This window comes from Salvelinus alpinus, chromosome 29 (genome assembly GCF_045679555.1).
Source record: "Salvelinus alpinus chromosome 29, SLU_Salpinus.1, whole genome shotgun sequence".
Classification (NCBI taxonomy): Eukaryota; Metazoa; Chordata; class Actinopteri; order Salmoniformes; family Salmonidae; genus Salvelinus; species Salvelinus alpinus.
In genome coordinates, this window is record NC_092114.1 from 9327549 (window position 1) to 9342222 (window position 14674).

Below are 14674 nucleotides of genomic sequence, written 5' to 3' on the forward strand. Positions count from 1 at the left end.
AACCCACCGTCCAACGGTCACCGGAGATCTGGGCGTACGGGGGCATGCTGGGACGGTTGCACAACACCACTAACCAATCACAGGAGAGGAGAGAGAGAAATGGACCAATCAGAAGAGAACATAGAAAGAACCTGACCAATTTTACTGGAGATATAGCTACAGTATTAACCTGTTCTTCCAGAACAAGTCTAGTAAATATACCTGGTTTACCTGTACTTCCTGAACAAGTCTAGTAAATATACCTGGTTTACCTGTTCTTCCTGAACACGTCTAGTAAATATACCTAGTTTACCTGTACTTCCTGAACAAGTCTAGTAAATATACCTGGTTTACCTGTTCTTCCTGAACAAGTCTAGTAAATATACCTGGTTTACCTGTTCTTCCTGAACACGTCTAGTACATATACCTGGTTTACCTGTACTTCCTGAACACGTCTAGTACATATACCTGGTTTACCTGTACTTCCTGAACACGTCTAGTAAATATACCTAGTTTACCTGTTCTTCCTGAACACGTCTAGTACATATACCTGGTTTACCTGTACTTCCTGAACACGTCTAGTACATATACCTGGTTTACCTGTACTTCCTGAACACGTCTAGTAAATATACCTAGTTTACCTGTACTTCCTGAACACGTCTAGTACATATACCTGGTTTACCTGTACTTCCTGAACACGTCTAGTACATATACCTGGTTTACCTGTACTTCCTGAACACGTCTAGTAAATATACCTAGTTTACCTGTTCTTCCTGAACACGTCTAGTACATATACCTGGTTTACCTGTACTTCCTGAACACGTCTAGTACATATACCTGGTTTACCTGTACTTCCTGAACACGTCTAGTACATATACCTGGTTTACCTGTACTTCCTGAACACGTCTAGTAAATATACCTAGTTTACCTGTACTTCCTGAACACGTCTAGTACATATACCTGGTTTACCTGTACTTCCTGAACACGTCTAGTACATATACCTGGTTTACCTGTACTTCCTGAACACGTCTAGTACATATATCTGGTTTACCTGTTCTTTCTGAATATGTCTAGTAAATATACCTGGTTTACCTGTACTTCCTGAACACGTCTAGTACATATACCTGGTTTACCTGTACTTCCTGAACACGTCTAGTACATATACCTGGTTTACCTGTACTTCCTGAACACGTCTAGTACATATATCTGGTTTACCTGTTCTTCCTGAATATGTCTAGTAAATATACCTAGTTTACCTAGTTTACCTGTTCTTCCAGAACAAGTCTAGTAAATATACCTAGTTTACCTGCTCTTCCAGGTATAATCAATGTAATTACAGTAACCATCTTCCTATTGTTCTCCTGAAGTAAGGCCTTCTGGGAAAGAACATGAAACAGTGTCTGTGTCTGTGTGCAGCCCTACAGGAGCACTGGGGAACATACTGGTGCTATTTTAAACCACAGGTGTTTGTGTTAAAATCACACGGTGTGTGTGTGTGTTAAAATCACACGGTGTGTGTGTTAAAATCCCACGGTGTGTGTGTTAAAATCACATGGTGTGTGTGTGTGTTAAAATCACATGGTGTGTGTGTTAAAATCACACGGTGTGTGTGTGTGTTAAAATCACACGGCGTGTGTGTTAAAATCCCACGGTGTGTGTGTGTGTTAAAATCACACGGTGTGTGTGTCTGGTACTCACACAGACACTTGGGCAGTGATCGGTCCCAGGTGCCGTCTCCCTGGCAGGACAGAGTGCTGGTTCCCAGTAGGTAGTAACCAGGGTTACAGCGGTAGGACACGGCGGTCTGGAAGCTGTAAGGAGCAGGGCCTTCAGACAACACCTGTCTGTCGCTGTCCTCTACGTGACCTGGCTCTGTGCAGTTCACAACTAGAGGACGGAGGACGGAAGAGTGGAGGGGGAAAATATTTGGAACATTAAGAAGAGCTGATGTGTGTGTATACAAGCAGGAACACACACACACACACACACACACACACACACACACACACACACACACACACACACACACACACACACACACACACACACACACACACACACACACACACACACACACACACACACACACACACACACACACACACATACTTGAACATAGAGTACATACAGACACATTTCCATATCTCGAACAGTGAATATAGGGCATAACATACAGTTATGGAGCAAGTGCATCTGTTTTCAAGTTGGATTTCTGTGTGTTACCAACACTTCCTCCACCCACCCATTCTTCCCCCAAACCACCCACACATTCTACCCCCAAACTCCCCACCCACGTCCACTCATCCATCCATCCACCAACCCATTCTTCCCCCTAACCATCCACCCATTCTTCCCCCTAACCACCAACCCATTCTTCCCCCTAACCATCCACCCATTCTTCCCCCTAACCACCAACCCATTCTTCCCCCTAACCATCCACCCATTCTTCCCCCTAACCATCCACCCATTCTTCCCCCTAACCATTGTAGTTGAACAGGTTAAACGTAATGATAACTCTGTTAGGACTGTCAGGTCAGGGGCTGGTCGAGTTAGGAAACGCCCCGTGAGACTCATTGAGACTATGCAGACACAGAGGGTTTTTCATACAGAATTCATTAGAGTACCTGTGTGGGTGTAGGATTAGAATCCAAGTCTGTAGCCACATTTTATTTTTTTATTTTTTATTTATTTTTAACTTTCAAGAGACCCTATAGAGGTAATGGGTCAGGGGTCATGTAGGCCAAGGTTTTTCTGTCTGAGGTTCTTATTGTCACTGAGTGTACTGAACATGTAACAGGCATGTTTTCCTACGGGGTCTTTGAATTCCCCTAATTCTCTTTAGAGAATAGTCTTTGCACTGGAATATCTGGTGACATATGTATTGCAAGGTATTGCATACCTCATTTTGTTTCTTTGTAGTATGCAAGTGTAATTCAGCAGGGGAGAATGTAACAGGGTTGGTTATGTTTCCACTTGCCTCTAAAGAAATGTGTATTTGATGTTCAAGCATTCTTATTGGTTAGTTCAACTCTGATGACAATAAGGGGTGTTGTGATTGGCCCCGCTTGCAAATAGGGGGAGATCGCGAACGTCAGGTCTTCCCAGTATGAAAATGTGATGCAAGGGATTTTGCCATCGACAGCCATCAACACTGTTAAGTCCTGCACAACTAACGTGCTGTTTCCCATTTAACAACAGCAGAAATAAATGATGCTCAACTGGGACTACTGGCCGAAGTTATTTATTTTGTGAAAACACAACGCATGGAGAGTACATTATACATCTGTTACACCCATAACCATCCACCCATTCTTCCCCCTAACCATCCACCCATTCTTCCCCCTAACCATCCACCCATTCTTCCCCCTAACCATCCACCCATTCTTCCCCCTAACCATCCACCCATTCTTCCCCCTAACCATCCACCCATTCTTCCCCCTAACCATCCACCCATTCTTCCCCCTAACCATCCACCCATTCTTCCCCCTAACCATCCACCCATTCTTCCCCCTAACCATCCACCCATTCTTCCCCCTAACCATCCACCCATTCTTCCCCCTAACCATCCACCCATTCTTCCCCCTAACCATCCACCCATTCTTCCCCCTAACCATCCACCCATTCTTCCCCCTAACCATCCACCCATTCTTCCCCCTAACCATCCACCCATTCTTCCCCCTAACCATCCACCCATTCTTCCCCCTAACCATCCACCCATTCTTCCCCCTAACCATCCACCCATTCTTCCCCCTAACCATCCACCCATTCTTCCCCATAACCACCAACCCATTCTTCCCCCTAACCATCCACCCATTCTTCCCCATAACCACCAACCCATTCTTCCCCCTAACCATCCACCCATTCTTCCCCCTAACCACCAACCCATTCTTCCCCCTAACCATCCACCCATTCTTCCCCATAACCACCAACCCATTCTTCCCCCTAACCATCCACCCATTCTTCCCCATAACCACCAACCCATTCTTCCCCCTAACCATCCACCCATTCTTCCCCATAACCACCAACCCATTCTTCCCCCTAACCATCCACCCATTCTTCCCCCTAACCATCCACCCATTCTTCCCCATAACCACCAACCCATTCTTCCCCCTAACCATCCACCCATTCTTCCCCATAACCACCAACCCATTCGTCCCCCTAACCATCCACCCATTCTTCCCCATAACCACCAACCCATTCTTCCCCCTAACCATCCACCCATTCTTCCCCATAACCACCAACCCATTCCTCCCCCAAAACACCCACCCATTCTTCTCCCAAACCACCCACCCATTCTTCCCCCTAACCATCCACCCATTCTTCCCCATAACCACCAACCCATTCCTCCCCCAAAACACCCACCCATTCTTCTCCCAAACCACCAACCCATTCTTCCCCCTAACCATCCACCCATTCTTCCCCCTAACCATCCACCCATTCTTCCCCCTAACCATCCACCCATTCTTCCCCATAACCACCAACCCATTCTTCCCCCTAACCATCCACCCATTCTTCCCCATAACCACCAACCCATTCTTCCCCCTAACCATCCACCCATTCTTCCCCCTAACCACCAACCCATTCTTCCCCCTAACCATCCACCCATTCTTCCCCATAACCACCAACCCATTCTTCCCCCTAACCATCCACCCATTCTTCCCCATAACCACCAACCCATTCTTCCCCCTAACCATCCACCCATTCTTCCCCATAACCACCAACCCATTCTTCCCCCTAACCATCCACCCATTCTTCCCCCTAACCATCCACCCATTCTTCCCCATAACCACCAACCCATTCTTCCCCCTAACCATCCACCCATTCTTCCCCATAACCACCAACCCATTCGTCCCCCTAACCATCCACCCATTCTTCCCCATAACCACCAACCCATTCTTCCCCTTAACCATCCACCCATTCTTCCCCATAACCACCAACCCATTCCTCCCCCAAAACACCCACCCATTCTTCTCCCAAACCACCCACCCATTCTTCCCCCTAACCATCCACCCATTCTTCCCCATAACCACCAACCCATTCCTCCCCCAAAACACCCACCCATTCTTCTCCCAAACCACCAACCCATTCTTCCCCCTAACCATCCACCCATTCTTCCCCATAACCACCAACCCATTCTTCCCCCTAACCATCCACCCATTCTTCCCCCTAACCATCCACCCATTCTTCCCCATAACCACCAACCCATTCTCCCCCCTAACCATCCACCCATTCTTCCCCATAACCACCAACCCATTCGTCCCCCTAACCATCCACCCATTCTTCCCCATAACCACCAACCCATTCTTCCCCCTAACCATCCACCCATTCTTCCCCATAACCACCAACCCATTCTTCCCCCAAAACACCCACCCATTCTTCTCCCAAACCACCCACCCATTCTTCCCCCTAACCATCCACCCATTCTTCCCCATAACCACCAACCCATTCCTCCCCCAAAACACCCACCCATTCTTCTCCCAAACCACCCACCCATTCTTCCCCCTAACCATCCACCCATTCTTCCCCCTAACCATCCACCCATTCTTCCCCATAACCACCAACCCATTCTTCCCCCTAACCATCCACCCATTCTTCCCCATAACCACCAACCCATTCTTCCCCCTAACCATCCACCCATTCTTCCCCCTAACCACCAACCCATTCTTCCCCCTAACCATCCACCCATTCTTCCCCATAACCACCAACCCATTCTTCCCCCTAACCATCCACCCATTCTTCCCCATAACCACCAACCCATTCTTCCCCCTAACCATCCACCCATTCTTCCCCATAACCACCAACCCATTCTTCCCCCTAACCATCCACCCATTCTTCCCCATAACCACCAACCCATTCTTCCCCCTAACCATCCACCCATTCTTCCCCCTAACCATCCACCCATTCTTCCCCATAACCACCAACCCATTCTTCCCCCTAACCATCCACCCATTCTTCCCCATAACCACCAACCCATTCTTCCCCCTAACCATCCACCCATTCTTCCCCCTAACCACCAACCCATTCTTCCCCCTAACCATCCACCCATTCTTCCCCATAACCACCAACCCATTCTTCCCCATAACCACCAACCCATTCTTCCCCCTAACCATCCACCCATTCTTCCCCATAACCACCAACCCATTCTTCCCCCTAACCATCCACCCATTCTTCCCCCTAACCACCAACCCATTCTTCCCCCTAACCATCCACCCATTCTTCCCCATAACCACCAACCCATTCTTCCCCCTAACCATCCACCCATTCTTCCCCCTAACCATCCACCCATTCTTCCCCATAACCACCAACCCATTCTTCCCCCTAACCATCCACCCATTCTTCCCCATAACCACCAACCCATTCGTCCCCCTAACCATCCACCCATTCTTCCCCATAACCACCAACCCATTCTTCCCCCTAACCATCCACCCATTCTTCCCCATAACCACCAACCCATTCCTCCCCCAAAACACCCACCCATTCTTCTCCCAAACCACCCACCCATTCTTCCCCCTAACCATCCACCCATTCTTCCCCATAACCACCAACCCATTCCTCCCCCAAAACACCCACCCATTCTTCTCCCAAACCACCAACCCATTCTTCCCCCTAACCACCCACCCATTCTTCCCCATAACCATCCACATCCAGTCATCCATCCATCCAGATTAACTATCAAACACAGGAAACAAACAGTGTGTTCATTAGAAGGCTGCTACCTGCTGGCCCCTGTAGCGCTGGGAGACGGTGATGGAGAGAAGGAGGAAGGGGAGGAGGGAGAGAGTGATGGATGGAGGGAACACAGGGCCACTTGGAATGACAGACACCGGGAGGGATGCAGGGAGGAGGGAGGGGGAGGATAGACAGAGAGGAGGCAGAGAGACAGAGGCAGAGGTAGCACGATAGAGACAGACAGAGGTAGACAGACAGAGGTAGAGACAGAGGTAGAGACAGACCGAGGTAGAGACAGACAGCGGTAGAGACAGACAGAGGTAGAGACAGACAGAGGTAGAGACAGAGGTAGAGGCAGAGGTAGAGACAGAGGTAGAGACAGAGGTAGAGACAGACAGCGGTAGAGACAGACAGAGGTAGAGGCAGACAGAGGTAGAGACAGAGGTAGACACAGAGGTAGACACAGAGGTAGACAGAGGTAGAGGCAGAGACTACAGGAAAAGGAGGACCGAGCACGTCCCCATTCTCATCGACGGGGCTGTAGTGGAGCAGGTTGAGAGCTTCAAGTTCCTTGGTGTCCACATCAACAACAAACTAGAATGGTCCAAACACACCAAGACAGTTGTGAAGAGGGCACGACAAAACCTTTTCCCCCTCAGGAGACTGAAATATTTTGGCATAGGTCCTGAGATCCTCAAAAGCTTCTACAGCTGCACCATCGAGAGCATCCTGACCGGTTGCATCACTGCCTGGTATGGCAACTGCTCGGCCTCCGACCACAAGGCACTTCAGAGGGTAGTGCGAACGGCCCAGTACATCACTGGGGCTAAGCTTCCTGCCATCCAGGACCTCTACACCAGGCGGTGTCAGAGGAAGGCCCTAAAAATTGTCAAAGACCCCAGCCACCCCAGTCATAGACTGTTCTCTCTACTACAGCATGGCAAGTGGTACCAGAGTGCCAAGTCTAGGACAAAAAGGCTTCTCAACAGTTTTTACCCCCAAGCCATAAGACTCCTGAACAGTTAATCAAATGGCTACCCGGACTATTTGCATTGTGTGCCCCCAACCCCTCTTTACGCTGCTGCTACTCTCTGTTTATCATATATGCAGAGTCAAATTCATGTACATACTACCTCAAATGGCCCGACCAACCAGTGCTCCCTCACATTGGCTAACTGGGCTATCTGCATTGTGTCCCACCACCCGCCACCCGCCAACCCCTCTTTTACACTACTGCTACTCTCTGTTCATCATATACGCATAGTCACTAAGGTAGAAGCAGGGACAGAGACAGAGGGAGACAGAAGAAGACAGACAGAGATGGAGAGAGAAAGACTGAGGGAGAAGCCTTGATGGTACTTTCCCAGAGTTTGACAAACATTTGAATTCATAACAGATGTTATAAATAAACTTGTTGCCACACACACAGAGCTAAGGAGGGGACAGGAGACAGGAGAGGATGATGTAGGATTGGACATAAACAACTACAATATTTTATTTCTCTGAACATATATGTATATTTTTTAAAAACATCACTAAATTCACAGAGAATATATACAGTAGGATGAAGAAACAATACTCCAAGCTGCAGCTCGATACTACAGACAGAACTGATACGACATACTGATTGTTAGGGTGTGGGAGGTCCATAGTTGTCTTTTGACCATTTCGTTCCATTACTCTTGTCTCACTCAAAGTTTTGTCCAAATTGAATGTTAAGTACAGATAAATTATGTTGCCTGAATGCTAATCTTATCTGTTTCTAATTACAGAAAGGATTTCAGAACAATCTGGTTATGGCATGGAACGATCAGATAGTCAAACAAATATTTTAAACTAAAACATTACAAAGACCAATAGACCAGCCAATAGTACTGGAGTGAAAGTCTAGAACATGACATGAATTACCAACATGTGGTTCCTCTGTGTGTGTGTGTGTCTCTCTGTGTGTGTATGTGTCTCTCTGTGTGTGTGTGTCTCTCTGTGTGTGTGTGTGTGTCTCTCTGTGTGTGTGTGTCTCTGTGTCCCTGTGTGTCTCTGTGTCTCTGTGTGTCTCTGTGTGTGTCTCTCTCTCTCTCTCTCTCTCTCTGTGTGTCTCTGTGTGTCTCTCTCTCTCTCTCTCTCTCTCTCTCTCTCTCTCTCTCTCTCTCTCTCTCTCTCTAAGCCTTTAAAAGCTCCTTCACTTCCACTAGTAACCCGGCCAAACCTGCTTCATCATCCTCAACACTAAATCATCCACAAATAGCTGGTATAATATACTAATAATATATTCCTTTATGAATAATGCTGACCTTTAGAGCACACAATTTACAACCTGAGGGGGTAATCATCATTTATACACTCTATACGTATCACTGTTTAGCATAATATAGCATAAGGGTTCCGATTAGGCTTCACATTGACTACATATTATCCTAGCTGGAGCACCATTGATATTGTCTTTGTTTTATGGGGGTCTCCTGAGCACACATTTACAAAGACAGAAAAGCAAAACAGGAAAAGGGCAAGTTAGAGAGAGAGAGAAAGACAGAGAGAGAGAGAAAGACAGAGAGAATGAGAGAGACAGAGAGTGAGAGAGACAGAGAGAGTGAGAGAGACCGAGAGATAGAGAGAGAGAGAGACAGAGAGAATGAGAGAGAGAGAGAGAGAGAGAATGAGAGAGAGAGAGAGAGAGAGAGAGAGAGAGAGAGAGAGAGAGAGAGAGAGAGAGAGAGAGAGAGAGAGAGAGAGACAGACTAGGTACAGACTCAGTGAGCACAGTCTGGCTATAGAGACCGGTCGTCACAGACAAACCTGGCTGCCCAGGGAGGACAGGCTGTGCTCACTCTGCTCCAGGGGAGAGGTAGAGACAGAAGTGCATTTCCTACTACACTGTGACAAATACTCAGACCTAAGAGCATATTTCTTTCCCAAAATTATAATTCAATACAAAGAATTTGAAACTATAAAAGATGAAGAAAAATTCAAATATTTATTGGGTGAAAAGCCAAAATGTGCAGTTTTGGCAGCCAAATATGTGTCCTCCTGCCACAGCCTGAGGGACAGCCAGTGAAAAATGCAAAGTAATGTTGATAATATTTCCCATTTAGCTTAGTTTTGTTTTGCCTTTCGTACCAGGTCATGTGTCTTCTCAGTCATGTTGACACTGGTCTACTACTGTTGCTTTAATGTATTGTTGTTCTGATTAATATTGTTGTTGTAGCTGTTATTAATGGTAATCCCATGTCCACTACTACTATTATTATTGCTGTTAATCCCACCATTTATTTATATATAAATATATATATATTTTGTGTATATATATACATATATATTTTATTTAAATTTTTCGATATGTATACTTTGACAATGTAAGTAATAATAACTTGCCATGTCAATAAAGTCAATTGAATTGAATTGAATTGAAGAGAGAGAGAGAGAGAGAGAGAGAGAGAGAGAGAGATGGGAGATGTGGAGAGAGAGAGAGAGAGAGAGAGAGAGAGAGAGAGAGAGACATGGGAGATGTGGAGAGAGAGAGAGAGAGAGAGAGAGAGAGAGAGAGAGAGAGAGAGAGAGAGAGAGAGAGAGAGAGAGAGAGAGAGAGAGAGACATGGGAGATGTGGAGAGAGAGAGAGAGAGAGAGAGAGAGAGAGGGAGAGAGAGAGAGAGAGAGAGAGAGAGAGAGAGAGAGAGAGACATGGGAGATGTGGAGAGAGAGAGAGAGAGAGAGAGAGAGAGAGAGAGAGAGAGAGAGAGAGAGAGAGAGAGAGAGAGAGAGAGAGAGAGAGAGAGCGAGAGAGAGAGAAGCATCTATCACCTAATGAGAAAACAGTTTTGTATAAATGTGTTTCTTCCAAAATGAAGAAGAAGCAAGAGAACAATTTAGAGAGAGAGATTTAATCTTTAGGCTGGTTTAGCCTAAAGAAACACTCTGCTCAAACAGATGGAAGTTTTTGGTTTTACCAATTTATTACCACCGGGGCCTGCCAGAGTAAGTGCTAAACTGCTTACTGACTGTACACTGTAACGTTACTGATTGGTTTACTAACGTGTTATTTCTATTAGCTACAGTTGAAGTTTACGTACACCTTAGGCAAATACATTTAAACTCCGTTTTTCACAATTCCGGACATTTAATCCTAGTAATAATTCCCTGTCTTATGTCAGTTAGGATCACCACCTCATTTTAAGAATGTGAAATGTCAGAATAATAGTAGAGAGAAAGATTTATTTCAGCTTTTCTTTCTTTCATCGCATTCCCTGGGGATCAGAAGTTTACATACACTCAAATAGTATTTGGTAGCATTGCCTTTATATTGTTTAACTTGGGTCAAACATTTCAGGTAGCCTTTCACAAGCTTCCCACAATAAGTTGGGTAAATTTTGTCCCATTCCTCCTGACAGAGCTGGTGTAACTGAGTCAGGTATGTAGGCCTCCTTGCTCGCACAGACTTTTTCAGTTTTGCCCACAAATGTTCTACAGGATTGAGGTCAGGGATTTGTGATGGCCACTCCAATACCATGACTTTGTTGTCCTTAAGCCATTTTGCAACAACTTTGGAAGTATGCTTGGGGTCATTGTCCATTTGGAAGACCCATTTGCGACCAAGCTTTAACTTCCTGACTGATGTCTTGAGATGTTGCTTCAATATATCCACATAATTTTTAGTCCTCATGATGCAATCTATTTTGTGAAGTGCACCAGTCCCTCCTGCAGCAAAGCACCCCCACAACATGATGCTGCCACCCCCGTGTTTCGTGGTTGGGATGGTGTTCTTCGGCTTGCAAGCCTCCCCCTTTTTCCTCCAAACATAATGATGGTCGTTATGGCCAAAAAGTACAATTTTGTTTCATCAGACCAGAGGACATTTCCCCTGAAATGTACGATCTTTGTACCATGTACAGTTGCAATGACTTCTTCCTTGCGGAGCGGTCTTTCAGGTTATGTCAATATAGGACTCGTTTTACTGTGGATATAGATACTTTGTACCTGTTTCCAGAATCTTCACAAGGTCCTTTGCTGTTGTTCTGGGAATGATTTGCAATTTTCGCACCAAAGTACGTTCATCTCTAGGAGACAGAACGCTTCTCCTTCCTGAGCAGGATGACGGCTGCGTGGTCCCATGGTGTTTATATTTGAGTACTATTGTTTGTACAGATGAACGTGGTACCTTCAGGCATTTAGAAATTGGAAATTGCTCCCAAGGATGAACCAGACTTGTGGAGGTCTACAATTTTTTCTGAGGTCTTGGCTGATTTATTTTGATTTTCCCGTGATGTCAAGCAAAGAGGCACCGAGTTTGAAGGTAGGCCTTAAAATATATCCACAGGAACACATCCAATTGACTCAAATGATGGCAATTAGCCTATCAGAAGCTTCTAATGCCATTACATCATTTTCTGGAATTTTCCAAGCTGTTTAAAGGCACAGTCAACTTAGTGTACGTAAACTTCTGACCCACTGGAATTGTGATACAGTGAATTATAAGTGAAATAATCTGTCTATAAACAGTTGTTGTAAAAATGACTTGTTTCATGCACAAAGTAGATGTCCTAACCGACTTGCCAAAACTATAGTTTGTTAACAAGAAATGTGTGTAGTTTTAATTTTAACGTTTTAATGACTCCAACCTAAGTGTATGTACATTTCCGACTACAACTGTATGTTGACTAGGACGTTACTTTGGCTAATATTATGACAACGATATAGGCGGTGTGGCTTGGAAAGGATTGTTTTGCTTGGTCACATACAGCTGATGTGTTGTGCATTGAAGTCCACAGGTGGAGGGAAGAGGTGAAAGGAGGAGATCGCATAATGTAGATGCCAGAAGGAATACAACGTGGCTGCTTTGAAACTGTGAAATGTGTTTACGAGTGATCAGGGGTGTATTCATTCTGTCGATTCTATTGAAAAACGTTTCTTAAACAGAAGCAAACAGAACAAAATGGGGATAAACATACCTGAATTTGTCAAATAGTAACTCTCGTTTGCAACTGTTGGACTAACGTTTACACCCACTTATCAGCTAGATGCAGGCAAGCGTGTGCAAGGTGGTATTGAATGTGTCAATGTCTGTCCATGTCACTGTCAACTCAAAACCTTCCCTCGACCCGTGTGCACCTACGTTGTAAACTTTCATTCATAGGCTAGGTTGTAGCAACCTCATGGTGTGTATAGGGACAATTTCATTATCACGCAGTAGCCTAAACCTATCGATGTTACATTGAACTGGGTGAATGGAATATGAATGACAGTCATCCACTATGCTGTAATTGAAAAAAGGCCCATTAAAATACAATGTCATCCTCATCTTCAATTGCACCGACCGTCACTGGTACACACACACATATATGCATACGCACACGCACGGATGCACGCACGCAAACACACACGAGCCAAGATGAAGGACAGAGAACGAGGTTGGAAAGGAGAGAAGGATAGGAGAGTAGGAAAGGAGAGAAGGAAAGGAAAGAAGGAAAGGAGAGAAGGATAGGATAGAAGGAAAGGAGAGAAGGAAAGGAGAGTAGGAAAGGAGAGAAGAAAAGGAAAGAAGGAAAGGAGAAGAAGGATAGGAGAGAAGGAAAGGAGAAAAGGAAAGAAAAGAAGGAAAGGAGAGAAGGATAGGTGAGAGGGATAGGAGAGAGGAATAGGAGAGAGGGGGGAGAAGGAAAGAGACAAAAGGGAGAATGAGGGATGAGGCAGATGTCTTCAGGCCACATATATTTCTACTGAGAGTGTTTATAATACAGAGACAGGGAAGGGGAGCAAGTGGAACACCGTAATTAAGGTGATCAATCTGATGACAAAAATATCCCTAAGCTGCTTAAATCAAAACAAATCAATTTGTCAGCAACAACAACAGGTGTAGACTTTACAGTGAAATGCTAAGGAACCCTTCCCAACAATGCAGAGTTTAAAAATAAAATAGTACAAGAAGAGGAATAAAATACACAAGAATGGAGCTATATACAGGAAGTACCAGATCATTGTGGAGCTATATACAGGAAGTACCAGATCAATGTGGAGCTATATACAGGTAGTACCAGATCATTGTGGAGCTATATACAGGAAGTACCAGATCAATGTGGAGCTATATACAGGGAGTACCAGTACTAGATCAATGTGGAGCTATATACAGGGAGTACCAGAACTAGATCAATGTGGAGCTATATACAGGGAGTACCAGAACCAGATCACTGTACAGAGGTATGAGGTATTTGAGGTAGATATGCACATGAAGGCATGCTAAAGTGACTAGGCATCAGGATAGATAACAATAAGGTATTTGAGGTAGATATGTACATGAAGGCAGGGTAAAGAGACTAGGCATCAGGATAGATAATAATAAGGTATTTGAGGTAGATATGTACATGAAGACAGGGTAAAGTGACTAGGCATCAGGATAGATAATAATACGGTATTTGAGGTAGATATGTACATGAAGGATAAAGGGTAAAGTGACTAGGCATCAGGATAGATAATAATAAGGTATTTGAGGTAGATATGTACATGAAGGATAAAGGGTAAAGTGACTAGGCATCAGGATAGATAATAATAAGGTATTTGAGGTAGATATGTACATGAAGGCAGGGTAAAGAGACTAGGCATCAGGATAGATAATAATAAGGTATTTGAGGTAGATATGTACATGAAGGCAGGGTAAAGTGACTAGGCATCAGGATAGATAATAATAAGGTATTTGAGGTAGAGATGTACATGAAGGCAGGGTAAAGTGACTCGGCATCAGGATAGATAATAATAAGGTATTTGAGGTAGATATGTACATGAAGGCAGGGTAAAGTGACTAGACATCAGGATAGATAATAATTAGGTAATTGAAGTAGAGATGTACATGAAGGCAGGGTAAAGTGACTAGGCATCAGGATAGATAATAATACGGTATTTGAGGTAGATATGTACATGAAGGCAGGGTAAAGTGACTAGGCATCAGGATAGATAATAATACGGTATTTGAGGTAGATATCTACATGAAGGCAGGGTAAAGTGACTAGGCATCAGGATAGATAATAATAAGGTATTAGAGGT

General features: G+C 44.9%; 1 protein-coding gene across 1 annotated transcript in view; it reads right to left on the reverse strand.

Annotated features, from left to right (window-relative positions):
• The window catches only part of csmd2 (CUB and Sushi multiple domains 2), an 899615-nt gene that overhangs the window by 92532 nt on the left and 792409 nt on the right, over positions 1 to 14674 (reverse strand). Inside the window, exons 51-52 of the mRNA XM_071373664.1 lie at positions 1678 to 1866; positions 1 to 69 (exon numbers count right to left, since the gene is read on the reverse strand). The exon at positions 1 to 69 is cut by the window's left edge and continues 105 nt beyond it. Coding sequence (XP_071229765.1) covers positions 1 to 69; positions 1678 to 1866 — 258 coding nt within the window. The remainder of the gene's footprint in view (positions 70 to 1677; positions 1867 to 14674) is intronic.